The sequence below is a fragment of the Sminthopsis crassicaudata genome, chromosome 1 (assembly GCF_048593235.1).
Source record: "Sminthopsis crassicaudata isolate SCR6 chromosome 1, ASM4859323v1, whole genome shotgun sequence".
In the NCBI taxonomy this organism is placed as follows: Eukaryota; Metazoa; Chordata; class Mammalia; order Dasyuromorphia; family Dasyuridae; genus Sminthopsis; species Sminthopsis crassicaudata.
The window spans coordinates 57,245,872-57,265,239 of NC_133617.1; the positions used below are offsets into that span (position 1 = coordinate 57,245,872).

The 19,368-nt window shown below is 37.2% G+C and overlaps 1 protein-coding gene across 1 annotated transcript in view; it reads left to right on the plus strand.

Annotated features, from left to right (window-relative positions):
• TMEM259 (transmembrane protein 259) overlaps positions 1 to 19,368 on the plus strand; it is a 55,058-nt gene that overhangs the window by 28,899 nt on the left and 6,791 nt on the right. Inside the window, exons 4-6 of the mRNA XM_074305264.1 lie at positions 11,065 to 11,175; positions 18,126 to 18,248; positions 19,004 to 19,104. Coding sequence (XP_074161365.1) covers positions 11,065 to 11,175; positions 18,126 to 18,248; positions 19,004 to 19,104 — 335 coding nt within the window. The remainder of the gene's footprint in view (positions 1 to 11,064; positions 11,176 to 18,125; positions 18,249 to 19,003; positions 19,105 to 19,368) is intronic.

Below are 19,368 nucleotides of genomic sequence, written 5' to 3' on the forward strand. Positions count from 1 at the left end.
TCAGTATCACAAAACTAGTAAATGAGGGCAGATTTGAACTCAAGTCCTCCAGACTCTGGAGCCTATGTGCCACCTAGCTGCTCCTTTTTATTTTTTATTTTTCCAATTATGTCCTTTTTTAAAAATTTTTATTTTGGTACGTACTGTAAGGCATTGCTTTTTTGTTTTCCCAGCAGTTTTTGTCAAAAAGATACTCTTTCCCTCAATAATTATTGGGTTTATTGGACAAGTAAAGGGTTTATTGCTCTCAGTTGCTTCTGTTTATTGCTATATCTAGTCTAATCAGCTGATCTATTTTTAAAAAACAAAAACCAAATAATTTTAATAACTGTTTTATAATATATTTTGAAGTTTAATAATTACACTATACACCTTTAGCTTGTAATTTTTTCTCATGGTTCTTACAATTTACTTTGAAGTTCTGGATTTTTTTTTTTTTGTTCCTCCGAATGAATTTTATTTGTTACCTACAGCTTTGATATAGTAGTAACACTGACCCTGATCCTGCAAGTTAATTTAGGTAGTAGCATCATTTTTATTATATTGGGATGGCCTAAGTATAATTACTGAATGGCTCCCTGCATATTTGTTTTCCTTTTATCTTTTTAAGAAATGTTTTTAAAGGGAAGTTAGATGATTCAGTGGATAGATCACCAGCCCTGAAGTCAGGAAGACCTGAGTTCAAATTTGACCTTGAACACTTCCTAGCTGTGTGACTCTGGGCAAGTCACTTAACCCCAATAGTCTCAGCAAAAAAAGAAAAAAGAAGAAATGTTCTTTAGTTGTGTTTATATACATCTTACAAGTATCTTGATAGTCTTAGATATTTTCTACATTTTTAAACGTTTTGAACGAGATTTTTCTTATTATTCCTGATTTTTGTTAGTGTTGTACAGAAATGATGGTGATTTTATGCATTTGTATCCAACTGCTCTATGAAGTTATTAATCATCTCAGTTTCTTTGCGGATTCCCTGGCATTTTTAAGGAGTACATGATGTCATCTGCAGACAGGGATAATTTTGTTTTTTCTGTGTCAAGGTTTTTCAATTTTGTTTTGTTATCTTATTGTTCTAACAAACTTTTCTAGAACTGTGTGAGCTGAATTTGGACTCATGATACTTGAATTCAAGCCCTGGCTCTCTAAGATCTCAGATAAGTCCCATAATTGCCCTTGCACATGGTTTTCTCCTTTGCAGAATGAAGTTTTGGTTGGACTACCATGCTCTCAGAAGTTTCTTCCAACTGTAAGGGTATGATCCCAAATAAAAGGGGGTGTGCTTCCTTGCTTTTATCCAGAAATCTTCATTCTGAATGTTAGCTTTGCTTTCAGACATTCTTTTGATTATATTAAAAAGAGAGCCTTCCAGTCTTATGCTTTTTAGACCCCCTCATTTTGTAGAAGAGGAGGCAAAGTTCCTAAAGGAGATTCCTACCTGCTTTGTGACTATGATCAAATCACTGGCTCACTTGAGGCTTTTATATAGATTCTGGTTTATCAAGTGCTTTATAAATGTTATCTCATTTGACCCCATAATACCTCTATGAAGTGCTAGAATTATTTATTTTTTACAGATAAGGAAACTGAAGTACTTAAATGTAAAATGAGTTGCTCACCCTGCACCTGAGCAACTCTATATGCCCACCTCATCAAGTAATTGTGTAAGGCAGGATTTAATCTCTGGTCTTCTCTGACCCCCAAGTCCTGTGCTCTGTCCACTCAGCCACCTAGCTGAGTGAGGATGATTAAAGGAAACTATAATTATCGCCTATACTACCTACCTGTTTTAAAGATAAAATAGAGTTATGTATTGTATTCCATACAATAGAATTAACAATTCTTTTGCTTTTGCCTTTTCCTAGGTCACCGTTCTATCCATTGTTGGCTTGTGTCTCATGTATTTTCTTTAATTAAGCAAGGACTTTTCAATAAGGCACTTGTGTTTTCTAAGCTTCATTCTAGCTCTAACATCTGAGGTTGGAGGTGACTTATCCAACCAGGTTATCAGTTCAGCATCCTGTTTCCTGTTGATCATCTTAGAGTCATCACTAGATTAGCCACAGGTTAGTGAATTTCTCAGTAACTCTTGAAAGTTACAGCAGGGTTGTGCTCCATCAGGAGAAGAATCATGGTAGCAAGGAGCTCTATTTTCAGATAATTCCCAGGCTATCTAGGAAGAAACTCTTTAGCAACCCCCATCATCTATCTCCCAACCTCTCCCATATCTTTCTACTATGTTTGGAGATATTGATTAGCATATCTTTAGGCAGGATTTAGACAGGGTCTACTACATCTGGCTCCTGACTCCTCCATCTGAGTTCCCGCCTGTATTGCTCTGGTCTCCTTGAGAAACACTTAAGAGTAAATTTCCCCTATAAAAGATCTGCTTATGATAAAAGTCTTTGCTAAGTTTTCTTCAGGACTAAGCCTACTATGAGGTACTCTCTTTCTTTCCTTCATAGTTCCTTCCTTCTAATGGCACCATTCTCCTTACTCTAACCAGCCAATGACTTTCTCCCACCTTGTGGATTATTTTCTTTCTTTTTCATGGGTAACTTTTAAGTTCTCCCCTGGAGAACTTGGCTTTTTCCTTAGTCTGACTATCTGCTCTCCCAACTCTTATTTCATTTTTACCATTCCTGTTGTCTATTGTATTCCTTTCATTTCTAATCTATTCATTTTGTCTGTAACTTCTTTCCCTAAATATATCTACCTTTTGTCAAAGAGAATGGCCACTGTGAATTTGTTACATGTTTATTTTGAACTAGGTATTGCTATCCTGACCATATCAACACTACAGACCTTCAGTATATGGAAGCTGTCTTTATTGTTGGACTGAGGGTGATGAGGGTGAGATTGTTATTGTCATCTGTCATACATGCAGCTCCAGCAGCTCACTCAGGAGAAGCATGGTTAATGTGGGTGATATAGTCACCAGATGATGGTAGGCACCAAAAGTTGGGGTTGGTCTTTTGAAGAGTGGTGGGTCGGGATGAAGAAGAGGCATGTCTCTTAGCTGACAGGTGAAAGGGATTTGGTAACCCAGAAGAGTTAGCTGTAAGGAGAAGAAATGGGGTTGGGAAGTATAGTGGTGTTAGGGGAGAGACCACACGGTATGGGGGAAGAGAAAGGGGAAAAACAGCACTGGGCAAAGTGCTGTGGTGGACTAACCCAAAGGAAGGCAACAGCCATGAGATGGTCCATATGTAGATTTTATAGGGAAAATTTAACCTTGGAGATATAATTGGAATTTCTGAGGGCATGGCAAGACCCCTACATACCCGAAAGAGGGTTTCAGGAGTTTAACATAACTTGGAATTCAGGCTGGACCACCTCCCCAGAGGATGGGACCTGGAGCTAAACAGATCACTGGTCTTCTCCTTGCTTGCCTGAGGGATCAATTCATTCTTTCTGTCCAACTGCTCTTCCCAGAACCATCATTCTGGACCTCTTCATTGTCATCACATCCCTATGGGATGAGGGATGATAGCTATAAGTAGTTTGAAAATGAGGAAAATGAATTTCTGAGAAGGGAAGTGATTTGACTAGTTAAATGTCAGTTTGAAGCAGGCTCACTCCCCCAGCTTTAGTGTGCTATTGCTTTTGTTCTGAGGATTCTTTCAGCTCACATATTCGGGGTTCCATGGTTCCTTAGAGTTCAGTTTCTTTTTTGGACCTTCTTAACTCTTGAAATTTCAGTAGGCTACAGCTTTTTCTAGCTTTTTGTATGTTCTAAGCATCCTCTTAATGCTTATAGTCTAGGTTCTGGAGGGTTCTTCACTGTCTTTTTCAAAACCCAGTGCAAGTAGAACTTTTCCTTAAGTTGCTTTGTTTTTATGTTTTGTTTTGTTTTGTTTAGGTAGGAGGAGAACTTCCACTGGTTTTTCTTGTTGAAATATTCAACAGGTTCAATTCAGCAAATTTAGTAAACACATGTTTTGTATGAGACACTGGGAATTTAGAAATAAAATTGAATCAGTCTGTCCCCAAGGAACTTAAATAGTATTAAAAATATAACATCATAAGCATAATAGAAAGAGAAGTGAAGAAAGAACTAATACAAGCAAGGGAGGCAAGAGACTTTACAGAGAAGACATCAGGCTAAGGAGTTGATGTCTGGTTTGTTTTAATTAGAGAGAGGCTCTGAAAGTTTTTGAGCATCTGTGACTTGGGAAGATGATGACTGTGGCAGAGATATTTCCATCCCTGAGAGATGGATTACACTAGAGAACTCTTGAGCAAACATGCTCTTCACTTCAGAAAGATGGATGGGGAATGCAATCTGAACCATATCTTCATTGTCTTTTTTTGGGGGGAGAAAGGATAGTACAGAAATTTGTGTTTTTTTTTTTTTTTCTGGGTTATGTAAATAAATTTTTTTTTTTTTTTTAATATATTTCCATATGACTCGTGTTGATAGAAAAATCAGAACAAAAGGGGGAAACCAGAAGGAAAAAAAAATAGTAGTGAAGTGAAAATAATAGTTGATTCACATTTAGTCTTTGTAGTTCTCTCACTGAATGTGGATAGTGTATTCCATCCGAAATGTATTGGAATTGCCTTGGATCCTTGAATTGAAGAGAACTAAGTCTATCATAGTTGACCATCACACAGTCTTGTTGCTGTATACAATATTTTCCTGATTCTGCATACTTTACTCATGTAAATCTTCCCAGATTTTTCGAATTTGTCCTTTTTCATAGAATGGTAATATTCCACTACATTCATGTACCATAATTTAGTCAGCCATTCCCCAACTGATGGGCATCCACTGAGTTTCCAGTTTCTTGGCACTACAAAAAGGCTGCTACAAATATTTTTGCACATGTGGATCCTTTTCCCTCCTGGATGATTTCCTTGGGGAAAAGAGCTAGTGCTGACACTGCTGGATTTAAGGGTATGCACAGTTTGATAGTCCTTTGGAAATAGTTAGGTATATATTTTACTTAATTTTGCTGAGAGGAAGAAAGTGAAGAACTGAAAATAAGATAAAATTGAATTGGGGGGTGAGGAGGAGATGGGATTAAAGAGGTCAGAGACTAGAAGCAGAGAGATCAATCAAGCTATTATATATGTCTCAGAAAGAGATTATGCTAGGCCTGAGTTAGTGTAATAGCTGTGGGGAGAATATCACTTAAAAGATATTATTAAGATAGACTAGACAAGACTTGGCATTTGATTAGATATTGAGCGTGAATTTCATATCAGCATTAGCAGACTTACTCACTGTACCCGGAGTCCTCCAAGATGGCTGAGGATTACATTCAAATCATTGTGGGTTTTTTTGTTTGTTTGTTTTAATCATATCAGTGACCTTTGAGCAAATTACTTTTAAGTCTCTGTACTTCCATTTCCTTATCTATAAAATATAGGAATTTGACAAGAAAACTTTAAGGTACCCTCCAGGCCTAACTATATATTCCTTATTTCCTAAAAGCAAGTATTAATACATCATGCTGACTCAAGAAAGAGCCTGGTTGTAGCCATCCACAGCTCTAAGTAGGCTGATAGAAAGTGACTGGTTTTGAAGGGGGAAAGAAAGCAGTACCATTTCCTGCAAGGTTTCAGAGAGCAAGCTAACTTGTCAGGATCCACAGAATCCTCTTTTCTTCTGGCTTACAAAACCTATTTCATGGTTTGTCCCACAACAAGGTGGATGGGAGTTCAGAAAGTAACTTACTATGCCTTATAAACTGGAATTTCATAAACTGTTCCCTACAAAACAGTACAACAAAAGTTCTATGAAGTTTAGATTCATGGAGCTTACCTCCTAGTAGCAGGATATACTTATAATTTTAATACTGAGTATTACCTCACTGTACCCAGACTCCTCTGTGAGGGCTGCAGGAGGTTCCTGCTCCCAGAGGCTAAAGTACTTCTGGACTTGGAAGACTCTTTGTTTAAACTGTGACTGAGACACACAAAGGTCATGGGATCTTTTAAAGCTTTAACTGCCCCATTAGTAAAACGGGGATAATATCAATAGTTGCCACTTTACAAAGTGGTTGTAAGGCACATGTAAGGTAACACCTATGGATGTACATTGCCAACATTAAAGACTGCTGTTGCTATTATTAGTGGGTTTGTGGGGTTTTTTACTATTAAAAAACGAATAAAGCACTAATAGTAACCATAAAGAAAGGACTGACACCACTGCTATCCACATGTTTCTTTTCCCTCAATAGTATTTTATTTTTCCAAATACATGTAAAGATAGTTTTCAACATTCATTTTTCTTAGATTTTGTGTTCAAAATTTTTTGTCCTTCTTTGCCTTACGTCTCCCCTCTCCAAAAGAACAAGCAATGTAATATGGGTTGTACATATGTACAGTACTTCATTTCCTTATTAGTCATGTCATAAAAGAAAAATCAGAACAAAAGGGAAAAATCACAAAAAAAAAAAAAAAAAGCAAACAACAAAAAAACAAACAAAAAGATGAAAATAGTATGCTTTAATCCACAGTCAGTCAATAGTTTTCTCTCTGGATGCTGATGGCCTTCTTTAAGCCAATTGGAATTGAGTTGGATCACTATAGCTGAGAAGAGCTAAGTAAGTCTATCATGATTATCATTACATAATCTTGCTATTACTGTGTATAATTTTCTGGTTCTACTCACTTCACTTAGCATCAGTTCATGTAAGTCCAGACTTTTTTGAAACCATTTCTTATAGAACAATAATTTTCTATAACATTATATCCTATAACTTATTTAGCCATTCTCCAGTTGATGGGCATCCACTCAATTTCTAGTTCTTGCCACTACAAAAAGAATTGCTACATTTTTGCACACAGGAATCCCCTTTTCCTTTTTTATGATCTTTTTGGGATAAGCCCTGTAGGAATACTGCTGGATCAAAAGTATGAACAGTTTTGTAGCACTTTGGGCACAGTTCCAAATTCAGGGAACTATTTTGTATCTGCTACCTTGCCTGCCTGGTTTCAACACTGAGGAACAAGTTAGGTTAAGCTCTTCATCTTTGATTTCACAACAATGTTGCTAGCTCAAGATCACCACTATCCCCACATTGGAAATTTGTCTTTCCTGTTATGTTGAATTTGCTTCACATCTCTTTTGTGCACTTACCATGTTCTGATCTGTATTACAATTATTTGTGAGTTCTTATTAGAACAGGTATTGCCCTTGAAGTGGGGAGTGGGGGAGCTGGATTGGTTTGGTTTTCGCCTCCAATGCTTGTGAGTCATATTATGACCTTGAGAAAATAACCTTGGCCACTCTGAACTTCAGTTTCTTTATGTGTAAAATTGGGTTGATGATCCTTACATTGCTTACCTCGCAAGACTGCAACTTTTATATAAAGTCTGCCCTAATGAGGTCATGAAGAATTGAACATAGCTGGAAAATGACTGAGCAACAAACTTGTTTGTAGAAATGTCTTAACATTGGGGCGGGAATCAGATCAGTTTAGGAAAATCTATTTATTTGAACACATTATATCTTTTTCAATGCTTTTCTAGTTTTCCTATATATATTTTTTCATTGTAAATGGAGAAGTGTGCTTAACCTCTATTATGCCAGTGATGAATTGAGACTTTTGTGAGTAGGAAACAGACAGACATCCTTTTAAGTCCTGTCTTCACTTCCTTTTCCCCTCATATCTTCATTTTTCAAGTGTATATTTGTTTGCCTCTTGTTGACTAGACATATTTCTTTCCCTCTTTCTGTGGCAAAGCACAGCCTCCTTACTTCAGGCTTAGTTGCTGAAAAAAGAAGAATAAATGGGCTCTTGTGAAACAAATGACCTTGCTGTATAACAAACTGAAAATCACAAAAGCAAAACACTCAGAAAGAGTCCATCTCAAAGCTACAATGCCTTTTGTATCCCTTAATAAAAAGGCTAGAAATGGGGGGTTTGGGTCCAGCTGCACTTCTGACACTTTGACCACAAACAGATCTCATCCCCTCTCTAGGCTTCTAATAATGGCTATTTAAAGTTTAAAGTTTTATTGATAACTCTTGGTTTTTTAGGTGGTTGCTTTTTTGATGCCACAGATATTTCCTGACATTTCTTTCCCCCCTCTCCATCTTAAGAAAAACAATTAAACAAAACCTCCCACTGTAGTAAAAGCCTTAACGGTGTATACAGCATTCAACACCTGCAAATCCCCCACTTCTGTCTGCCAAGAGAAGAGAATGTAATTGTTTTCCATCTTGTCTTTTGGAGTCAGTATTGATTCTTCCCTTTAATCTGAGTTCATCTGTCTTTTATTGTTGCTTCACATTTATTTATATCATTGTAGTCATTGTTTATGCTATTCTCATTCTGTTTCCTTCATTTTACATTAGTTCATCTAAGTCTGATCATGGTTTTTTTTTTTTTTTTTTTTTTTCCCCCATTTTTTTTGTTATTTCTTATGGCATAAACGTATTCTTTTTATATTCAAATACTATTTGTTGGCTTGGCTTCCAAACCTTTTCCTCACTGAGATAGGATATCATCCTTCTCAGGTTGGAAGTAGATGGGTCCAATCCCATTCTTATTAGCTTGAGAATTTTGATTAGTTTGATTTGAGACCTTCCTCCCTAGAAAAACCCTTGTGGTATGATGAGCTCCTGGGACTCACCATATTAATATTGAACTGAGTGCTGACAACCTATCAGCTTAGCCATTGTCACTCAGAATTCCCAAGCTCAAGAGAACTCATGTCTTTGCCTCTCTAACAGTAGGAGTTATAGGCATATGATATCTGGCTCCCCATTTAAATTTGTTGGGTAGAAGAGACAATCTCTGGGTGCTACCAAGCCTGCAGTCTATGCATAGACATTTACAGTTATTCTGAGCAGAACTTTGATCTTGGAGACTCAGATTGTATACATATATAAAATAGGATTAATGACTACAAGAGGTCTATAAAAGGAATAATGTCCAGAAAACTTCTAGGAGTAAAGATACAAGAAATCTTGTCCAGGTACCCTTCGATGTTGAGAGCTAATATACCTTAATGAATAAAGCACTGAATTCAGAATTGGGTTCAAGTATTGTTTTGCTTTTCTTAATCTGCCCTTCCCACTGCTCTTTCCGCCTAATTTAGCCACAACAACTGAAAAATAAAATCTTTATTATAAACGGGAATGGACCAGATAAACAAAATTCCACATAAAAATATGTGTATCTGTGAGTTTTAAGTTCAACTTCTCTCTGGCAAAAATTAAGCGGCATATTTCATCATCTTCTAGACTTGGGATTCTCATAAAGTCATGAAAAGTTTATAAGTCTTTATAAAAAGTTTTTGGATTTTTTTCTCTATATTATACACATTGTTCTAATTATGTTCATCTCCTTATGTATCGGTTTATAATGTCTTCCCGGTTTTCTCAGAAATGATCCATTTTTCTTATTTCTTAAGACACACTAATACTCTTGGATCCATCTGCCATTACTTGTTTAGCTAGCTGTTCTCCTTAGTTTCCAATTTTAGGTACTATTAAAAGAACTGCTATAGATACTTTTATATATATAAATCCTTTTCTTCTTTCTTTGAGTAATTTGCAGTGTGGTCTTAAGTTATAGGATCTCTGGATTATAATTTAAAATGATCTTCTGAACTTCATTTCAAATTAATAATGTCCCTAGTATGCTTGTTTTCTCACAGCCTCTTAAACTCTTATTTTTTCCCTTTTGTCATTTTTCTTAGTCTGATTGATAGGTGGATCCAATCTCAAAGTTGCTTTAAATTTGAGAAATTATTAGTCATTTAGAACATTGTTCAATCAAAATTGTCCACTTTTTCTTGTGGGATCTTCTCATTTGTTTAATCATTAACTCTTCTATCCATAGATCTGAAAGATGGTTTCTTCCTTGTTCCTCCAATTTATTTAAGAAAGATCTTTTATATATCATGCATCCATTTGGAGTTTATCTTGGTGTATGTGACTAGAGGCTTGGTTGATCCTAACAGTTTTTGTCAAACAGTGATTCTATCTCCCTATAACTTGAGGTCTTGCAGTGCTTTTACTATGTTTGCTTCCATGTGTTGTGAACCTAATCTCTTTCTGCGATTGAACTCTCTTTTTTAATCAGCACCAAATTGTTTAAAAACTAGTATAATTTATAGTATAATTTGAGATCTGGTGCTGATAATCGCCCTCTCACTTTTTTTTTTTTTTTTTTTTTTTCATTATTACTCTTTTGAGTTTCTTCAGTTTTTGTTCTTCCACATGAATTTTGTTTTGTTTTGTTTTTCTAGCTCTATAAAATGTCTTTGGTAGTTTAATTGATGTAATTGAATGCTAAATTCATTTAGGTAGTATTGTCATTTTTGTTACAGTAGCTCAACCTACCCATGAGTAGCCGGTGTTTCTCTGATTTTTCAGGTTTATCTTTATTTCTGCAGTGTTTTTTAGTTGGATTCATGAAGTTCCAGAGTACATATTGAAAAATACATTCCCAAGTATTTTGTAGTTTCTGTAATTAGTTTGTGGTTTGTGGGTGGTTTTTTGATGTTTTTGTTGTTTTGTTTTGTTTTTAAGAAAAAAGATCAAAACAATTAAAAGGCTGTAGTTATTATGAATGCAATTTCTCTTTCTAGCTTTTTTCTGATGGGTTTCGTTATTGACTTACAGAAATGTTAATTATTTGTGTGGATTTATTTTATATCCAGCAATTTTGCTGAATTTATTGCTTCAATTAATTATTGGTTAATTATTTTAGAATTTCTAAATAAATCATATCATCTGCAAAAAACAATAATTTCATTTCCATTTTGCTTATACTTATTCCCTCAATTTCTCTTTCTTGTTTTATTGCTACAGCTAGCATTTCTAGCACTATGTTAAATAGTGGTAACAGTGGGAATCTTTTCTTTTGGATTCAAGTTCTAGCTCTGCTTTTACTAATTATAATCCCTTCTGAGCCTCTGGAAAGTAAAGGCTTGGATGAGATACATAAGGCACCTTTCAGCTCTAATCTCTATGGTCTTGTTTCTTGTTGTATTACTTTAACTTTTTTTAAGCTGTTGTGGTGGGGAGGGGATGTCTTAGGAAACTGTAATTTTATCTTTTCCATCTAGAATGCTCATACTTCTTTTCCTTGTTCCTTTTAGTATGGCCCCAAGAAGAGTACATAGTGGAGTATTCCCTGGAGTATGGGTTTTTACGATTGTCTCAGAGCACTCGGCAGCGCCTCAGCATCCCAGTCATGGTGGTGACACTAGGTAAGTTGACCTCTCATTGGAGCCTTCCTAGAACATCTTCACCAGCCCATTTTCAGAAGATTAAGATAAAATTCTCTGTTTGTGGAATTGAGCAGTTCAGTTCTTTTCTCAATCAAAAAGGATTAGAGTACTTCAGGGGGTCAGACCGCAAGTTCTATATAGTTGCACTTAATTGAAGTAGGGACTAGATGACTTGAGGATATTGTAAAGGAGCATGTTAGAGTGCATAGAGTGCTGAAGATTTGAATCCCATCTTGGATCCTTGAGAGCTGTGTTACTCTGCACCTGTCACTTAATATCTCTGAGTCTTGTTTTCCTCATAGTTGTAAGAAGGATTACATCGTGAGCTGTATGTAAAGTGCTTTGCAAACATTAAACCTCCATAAAATTATTAATATGAGGGAATTCTTGTTCAAGTTTAAGTTGGTCTCAATAAGACATATCAATCACCTAGTCCAAACTAGATTAAAATGTAATTGGAAAATGTTTAACAAAATTTTTTTAAAACATGGTACATTATCAGTAATGTTAATTTGTGGTTTTCCAAGTCATCTATCTATATTCACTGACACCACTCATCTATCTATATTCAAACACCTTTTCCTCAATTTCCAGTGTTCTCAGAAGTTATAATGCCAACAGTCTGATCATAAACCAACCTTTTGGAGTTTAAAGAGGCCTCCCTTGCTCATATTCTATTTTCAGATTCCCCAAAAGGCCAGGGAATCCTGAGCTGTCTGAAACAATCTTGTGTATTTGCCCTTGCCTCTGGTTTTATTTATGATCCAGAAAGCATGTGTGCTGTTGGGCTGTAGATCCAGCCTGTATTCCTTCAGGTTTTGAATTTTCCGTTTTTGATGAGATGCCCACCATAGACTACAATCTACTCTACTCCCTCCTCATGATATCTCTCAGGTGGAAATATCATAAAGGGCCTTTGCTATTAAGAGGTACCTGAACTGTCTGTGAATGCATTCAAGGCAGAAAAGGTAATGAAAAAGGTAATGAAAAAATGCATTTCAGTCAGGGAACTCAGCTATGTGCAAAGGCATGAGATGGAATGTTAAGTTTATGGTACAGCTAGGGGGCCATTTGGACTACCAAGTTTCAGGGAGTGATATGAAATGAGACTGGGAAAGGGAGATATATAGATGGGCCTTAAAGACCAAACTAAGAATCTTGTATTTTGGCTTGGCAAGAGGAGGAGTTTTTGTTTTTTTTAGGTGATGGTGGGGTACGTGGGGATGTGATGTGATCTGATCAGGCCTTTGTTACAGTATGCTATATTATAATCTTTATTTGAAAACTGGAGGACAGATTTGCAGGGGAAGACACTGGAGGCAGGGAGAACAATTAAGGCTGTTGCAATATATCTGAGAGGAGGTGAGGACCTGAACTTGGAGAGAATATATAAGATTAGGAAGAAGCCCCATAGACAAAGTAGTGTGGAAGAACAGTACATAGCAGCAAATGGCATAAAGGGATGAGAGAGAATGAAGAGTCAAGAATGAGTTTGACTGCTTTGATCAGAGTAGTGGTGGAGAATCCAGTAGAAATGGAAAGTTTGGAGGAAGACCAAGTTAACTTTCATGTACAATTTAAAGGTGGAAATTAAAAAAAAATTTTTTTTTTAAATCATAGCAGCCCTGTATACCAAGCCATGGATAGTTACCATCTGCATCAGTGGGAGAAAAACTTAGACCCTCAAAAATCACGATTCCTTAATAACAGACCTCAATAATAACAGCAGTGATAATCACTAATATATAAGGCTTTTGTTCTCACTGGAGCTTCAATATACTTGGAAGAGTAGGCCCCATGGTTCTCGGAGGTTCAGAGATTGGGTTTGCTTAGGGCCCCATAGATAGCTGGTTCCCTAGGCCTTTCTGACTCCAGACCAACACTTTGAGCTCCAACGTTTTGGCTCTTGCACTCCCTTGTGCTGTGGATATGGCCACAAGTTCTACCTAGTCAAGCACATGTGGATTGTTTTGCTCAATGCTACTCACAAAGACCATCTGCTATACTGCATGGAGAAATTAGGTCAGTGCCAATAGAGAAAGATCTAGACCTTTGGGATCACAGCTCAGAATCTAAAAGAGAATACTAAAGAGAATGGGCTTTGCACACTCCTGGTTACCTCCTTATTTAGATTCATAATCTCAAAATCCTTTGGCTCAATTTTTGCAGAACGCATTAAGAAAAGAGGAGATTTAAGACAAAGAAGATGTCATCAGATATTTGAAGGGTTGACTTGTGGAGGAAGAATTCAATTTTCCCATGGGACCCTAGAGGGCAAAGCTAGGAACTGTAATGAGAGGTTACAAGGAATCAAGTTTCAGTTTGACGTAAGGATAAGCTTCCTAATAGCTGTCCCAAAGTGGAATGATCTTTCTCCTTTATTGGATGCCTTCAGGCAGAAGATGGGAAACAATTTATTAGGTATTTTGTAGAGGAGGAGCATTAAGAATTAGACAAGATAATTGCTGAGACCAATTCCAGTGGTAAAAGTCCATGCTATTTCTTGGTCCTCTCAATTCTGGGTTTTGTTTTGTGTTTTTGTATCTTTCTCTCACTCCTATTATGTGATAAGAGTATGCAGCTGATTTGCTGTTGCTTTCTTTGACAGATAATAGACAAAATGTAATGATTTTAGGAGAATAGGACCCATCTTGCTCCATCCATCTTTCCCTAAGACTGTCACAGACCACTCCCAGGGACCAAATGGAATTTTTACAACTTAATTTCACCTAAGCTAATTTGACATGCTTTTCACCTAATGGTAAATATACTGGCCTAAGAGCTAGGCTTAGCATTAAAAAAACAAAAAAACAAACAAAAAAAACCCAACTTGTTCTCTATTTAGTAACCCTTCAGCCAAAAAAATAAATAATTACTCAGGCTCCTGCCCCCAGGGTTTATTTTCTCTAGCCTCAGCAACATTTAATTTTATGATTTTTTTTTTTAAGTATCTTTTCCAGGTTAATGAATTAACTTGATTTGGTTGTACATAATTTTCAAAGCATTTGGATAATTTTTGAAGCAGTTATTGATAGCTATTTCTTCAAAAACTTTATTCATAACTTGACATTTTATTTATACCTTAAGCATAAGTCTCTGCAATACCTTGTTCCACCTCATGAAGATGAGGATGAATAAATAAGGGAATGAAAAGAAATTGTTAAGCACCTAGGATAAACCCTAAGGATTTGTTATGGTTTGTGCAAAGTACTTTTTGGAATAACTGAAACAAAGAGCAGCCTGATTGTTCTTCTGGAAAGAACATAAAGAGTGGAAACCTCACACTTTGAAATCTACTCAGCAGGCTTGGGAGCAGCCACCTAGCTAGTGGTTCTGTGCATCTTTGGTTTCTCATAGTTAAAATTATTTCCAAACACTTGTTGTGGGTGCTTTATTTTACCTTCAAAAATGCCATCCATTCTTTCTATTACCCCCAAATGTTTTCTCACTTAACCAATTGTTTCAGTGCTATGCCGTGGCATTAGTTAATATCTCTTTATTATAATTGGAATGTATTCCAGACTACCTACACAGGAAGAGGAAATATTGAATGCTCATAAAGCTTGGTACAGAAGCTTGATAATTATGGGGATTTTAGCTATATATGCTATGAAATGTATAGACTGTTCAAGGAGGGACCAACATCTTTGAATGAGGGATTACAGAGCCCTTTTTAAGGATTTTCATCCACTTTTGGTATCCACATGGCCACTCACTTTCACCTGTGGCTCCAAGAAGCTATGTGCAGCATCTATACTCCATTAAATTGTCTCTGCAGATGGGCTAAACTAGGTTGAAGGTGAGTTAGTGTTTAACTGTCAGTGAGTTAGGGGGGACATCTACTCAAGCATGTGAAGACTTCCCCTGGAATGGATGAATAGAAACACTTTATTTCAGTGGCCATGAAGATGACTGAAGTTAGCACCATGGAGCACTTAGAACTTGATTAGACATTGAAGTCACCAAGATAATCCACTGCATTCTGGGCCATGCCAGTCATCCGACTTTTGTCTTGCCACTGGATTTGGATGACTGGAATAGAGAGTGAGGCTGATGAAAAAATAAATGATGAATTGTCTGTTATAGAGTGCTCTAGCTGCTTAAAGTAGGGCAGCTCATAGTCTGCTTGACTTGCTTTAATGATAATTTCATCATTCAAGAGCAATCAATGGGAAATTTTTATTCTGTACCTAATTCTCATTAACAAGGAGAATCTGGTTGTAGAAGTGAAAATAGTGGGCACCTTGGGAAGAAGTTCCATCTTAAAATTTGGGAAAGAAGGGTAAGACAGGCCGATACAGTCTGATGAGCAATTTAGATTTTGGGAGACCAGATTACAGGACTCAGCAAAAGGATAGGTAGGATCTTAGGCCAGGAAGGATAGAAAGCTCTCAGAAATGAGATTCTGAAGAAAATATGAACTTCAGAAATTAAATTAATGAAGACAAGCTGAGTGTGGTGGGGAGGGCAATAAGTACAATAAAAGAGGATTTTAAATGGACTGCATCTTCAATATGAGTCAGTACTGTTATTACAATCAAGAAAGCTAATCTTATCTTTAACATAAAGAAGATCCAGTTGATCAATGATAGACAGAAACAACTACACCCAGAGAAGGAATACTGGGAAGTGAATGTAAATTGTTAGCACTACTGTCTATCTACCCAGGTTACTTACACCTTTGGAATCTAATACAACAAGAAAATTGGATTTACACACATATATTGTATCTAGGTTATACTGTAACACATGTAAAATGTATGGGACTGCCTGTCATCTAGGGGAGGGAGTAGAGGGAGGGAGGGGAAAATTTGGGAAAATGAATACAAGGGATAATGTTATTTTAAAAAATTACTCAAGCATATATACTATCAAAAAAAATTTATAATTATAAAAATTTTTTTAAATAAATAAAAGCACATAGAGATTAAAGGACAGAGCTTTTAAAAAAAAAAAAAAGGAAAGAAAAGAAAGCTAATCTTGGGCTGTACTAAGAAAGGCTTATTGTCCAGGTCATGGGGAAGCAATAATCTCATAGTCTGCCCAAGAAAAGAGTTAGCACATACACTAAAGCTGTCTTCAGGTATTTCAAGGATAAGGATGGCCAAAGACTTTAAGGGAAGATTTGTAAGAGCTGCTGCTGAGGCCTTGAGAGGGTTATTCAGAGAAGATTAAAAGAATTATAACTGTGTATCAGAAATGATTAAATATCAGTGATAAAGGATCACACAAAAGTAAGCATCTCTTGGGGCTGTTCAAACTTTTCTCTCTCTGCTAAAACCATAACTCTGCTTGGCTGAAGTTCTTTCTAGAAAACTAGATCTAGGAGTAGTACGTGGGTTGAATTTCAAAGAGACACATTTCCATTTGATAATAGGGAAAACTTCTTAATAATTAGAGCTGTCCAAGAATGGTCTGCTGAAGGAGATGGTGGATTTCTCCTCTTGAAAGCTAGGCAAAGGCTCTGGGATGATCACTTGTCAGGCACATTTTTAGATCTGGATTAGATTAGATGGTTGGCTGCTTATAGACTGATTTTGTCTTTTCATGAAAGAAGGATCTGCTTTGTGCTAGTAGTTTCATGGAAAATAGCATCTGCTTTGTGCAGATGCAGTAGATTCCTGATACACTAGGCAGATATAACTTGGGTTCTAAAATACACATGTATAGCAGAAAGCCATATTGAACTATATTTTTTGGAAATTGCTTAGCTCTATGAGGTTTACACAATTCCTTTCTTACAATAATCTTGGGAGGCAGGCAATGCAAGGATTATTTCCCTCTCTTAATAGATGAGGAAATTGAGGCTTACAGATGATAAAAGACATGTCTGTACATATACATATACTTAGTACAAATATGTCTTCTGCTTTCTGTATCTTTCACCTCTGTCAAAAGATAGGGAAAATGTTTCATCAATGGTTCTCTGAAATTGTGGTTAGTGATTACTCTGATAAGAGTCCGTAAGTCTTTTGAGGTTGTTTTGTCTCTACTGTTTTGTTGTCATTGTATAAATTGTCTTCTTGATTTTGTTCACTGCGTTCTGCATTGGTCCATGCAGGGATTTTTTTGTTTGTTCATTTTTCTGTATTACTTCCTGACCTTAAATTTGTTGTTAGGATTGGGCTCTGCACACTTGTGGAAGAAAGGTCTGGTCTGGTCCTGCTGTTGCTTTCTTGGGCTGTTGAATGTTTCACACTCTCAAAATCTCAGGGACAGTTTATACTGGAGACCTATAAGCTTTCAGTGCTCCCAAAATGAGCCGATTGTAGAGAAGTCTAATTGCTGCCCCACTGTGTTCTGAGCTCTTGCTAGTTTTTGAGTCTGAGAAGTGTTAGAATTCTTCTATATTTAACTGCATTCAGCCAACTGGGAATTTCTGTAATAGTTGTGGGCTAAGGTTCTTGCCATTCTTATTCCTCTGCAGGCTGGTTCAGTTGAGCTAGAAGTTAGAGCTGAATCCCACTGTGCAGACTCCAGAAGCACGGCAGTTGCTTTCTTCTGGACTTGATCCTCTGGATATATAGCATAAGACACTTTACTTTGGAATAGCCAGTAGGATGAAGGAAAGGCAGGGCCCAGTGTTCAGAAGTGTGTGAGTGAAGCTGAGCTCTTGTGTGCTGGCAGGAGCGCTGGTCTAAGCTCTGACTCGGTCTGCCAGCTTTCAAAGGTTCTCTAACCTCTCCAAGGCTGAGCAGTCTCCTTAGTGACACAGGTATCTTAAGTCACTGTCTATCTCCTCTGTGTAATGTGGCTTGTGACCTGTGCCCTTTCCTCCCTTGGAATTGTGACAGTGTGGTGGAAGGGGGAAGGGGGGTATGGCAAACCACCATGAAAGCAGGTCTGATGGGAAGCGACCACAGGAACATTGGCTCTAAACTGACCTGGATTTTCAACTAACAGACATTTCTCCTTTTCTTCTAATCTAGATCCTACAAGGGATCAGTGCTTTGGAGACCGATTTAGCCGTTTGCTCCTGGATGAATTCTTGGGTTATGATGATGTTTTGATGTCCAGTGTGAAAGCCCTAGCAGAAAATGAAGAGAACAAGGGTCAGTCCTCAGCCAAGAAACTGAGAAACCTGGGTGACTTGGGGCAGGGGCGGGGGTAGACAGAGCTTGTAGGAGCGTGCATGTGTGTAGACTATACTGTAGCCCAAGAACTCCAGTGTTGTTGATGGGAAGATCTTTGGTTTGGGAGCTTTGAAAGAGGAGCAGGCTTTGTCCTCAGATCTGTGAAACTGAGCAAATAAGCTTCACCTTATTAATCTGTACAATGGAAACACATTTACTGTACCTGCCTCAAAAGATTGTACTGTGAAGGTTATTTCATAAACTATGAATCATTTTGGATATATGAGCTATGATTATCTAAAAACCAGTAGCTTAGTTACTAGATGAAGACATCAGTGTTGTTCCCTGGTTTTGGTATACTGGACACATCCTGGGGCTGAGCCTGAGTTCTAAAAAGTTTTTAGCTCTCTAACTCACTTTTGATGTGACCACAGACACTTTCCCCTTCTTGAGCCTCAACTCTTGGGGATAAGAGGCAGTGACCTAGTGAGCTTACTTACAGTCAGGAGGACTCTGGGCATCAGTTTCCCTAGAATTTATCTACTAATAAGTTATCTACTTTGGTCAAGAGGTCCTTGGTCCTTGATCAACTTCCCTAATTGTGTAATATAACTATGAAATGTTTGTTACCCTTTGCATACCTTAAAATAAGAGAAAAGGCTATTATCACTTTTCCCTGGTTTGAGTCTGGCCAGCCTGGAATTACCTCTTCTAACTCTTCTTATTTTCCATAGGTTTCCTGCGCAATGTTGTATCTGGGGAGCACTATCGCTTTGTCAGCATGTGGATGGCAAGAACTTCCTACCTGGCTGCCTTTGTCATTATGGTCATATTTGTAAGTATGAGAACAGCCATATGATTCATTAATTCTTTTTTTTTTTTTTTTTTTTTTTTTTCCTTTTTTTCTGAGGCTGGGGTTAAGTGACTTGCCCAGGGTCACACAGCTAGGAAGTATTAAATGTCTGAGACCAGATTTGAACTCGGGTCCTCCTGAATTCAGGACTGGTGCTCTATCCACTGCACCACCTAGCTGCCCCCCTTCATTAACTCTTTACAAACTCACCCTTACACCTGCTCAAGGCTTGCAATGGGCCAAAGT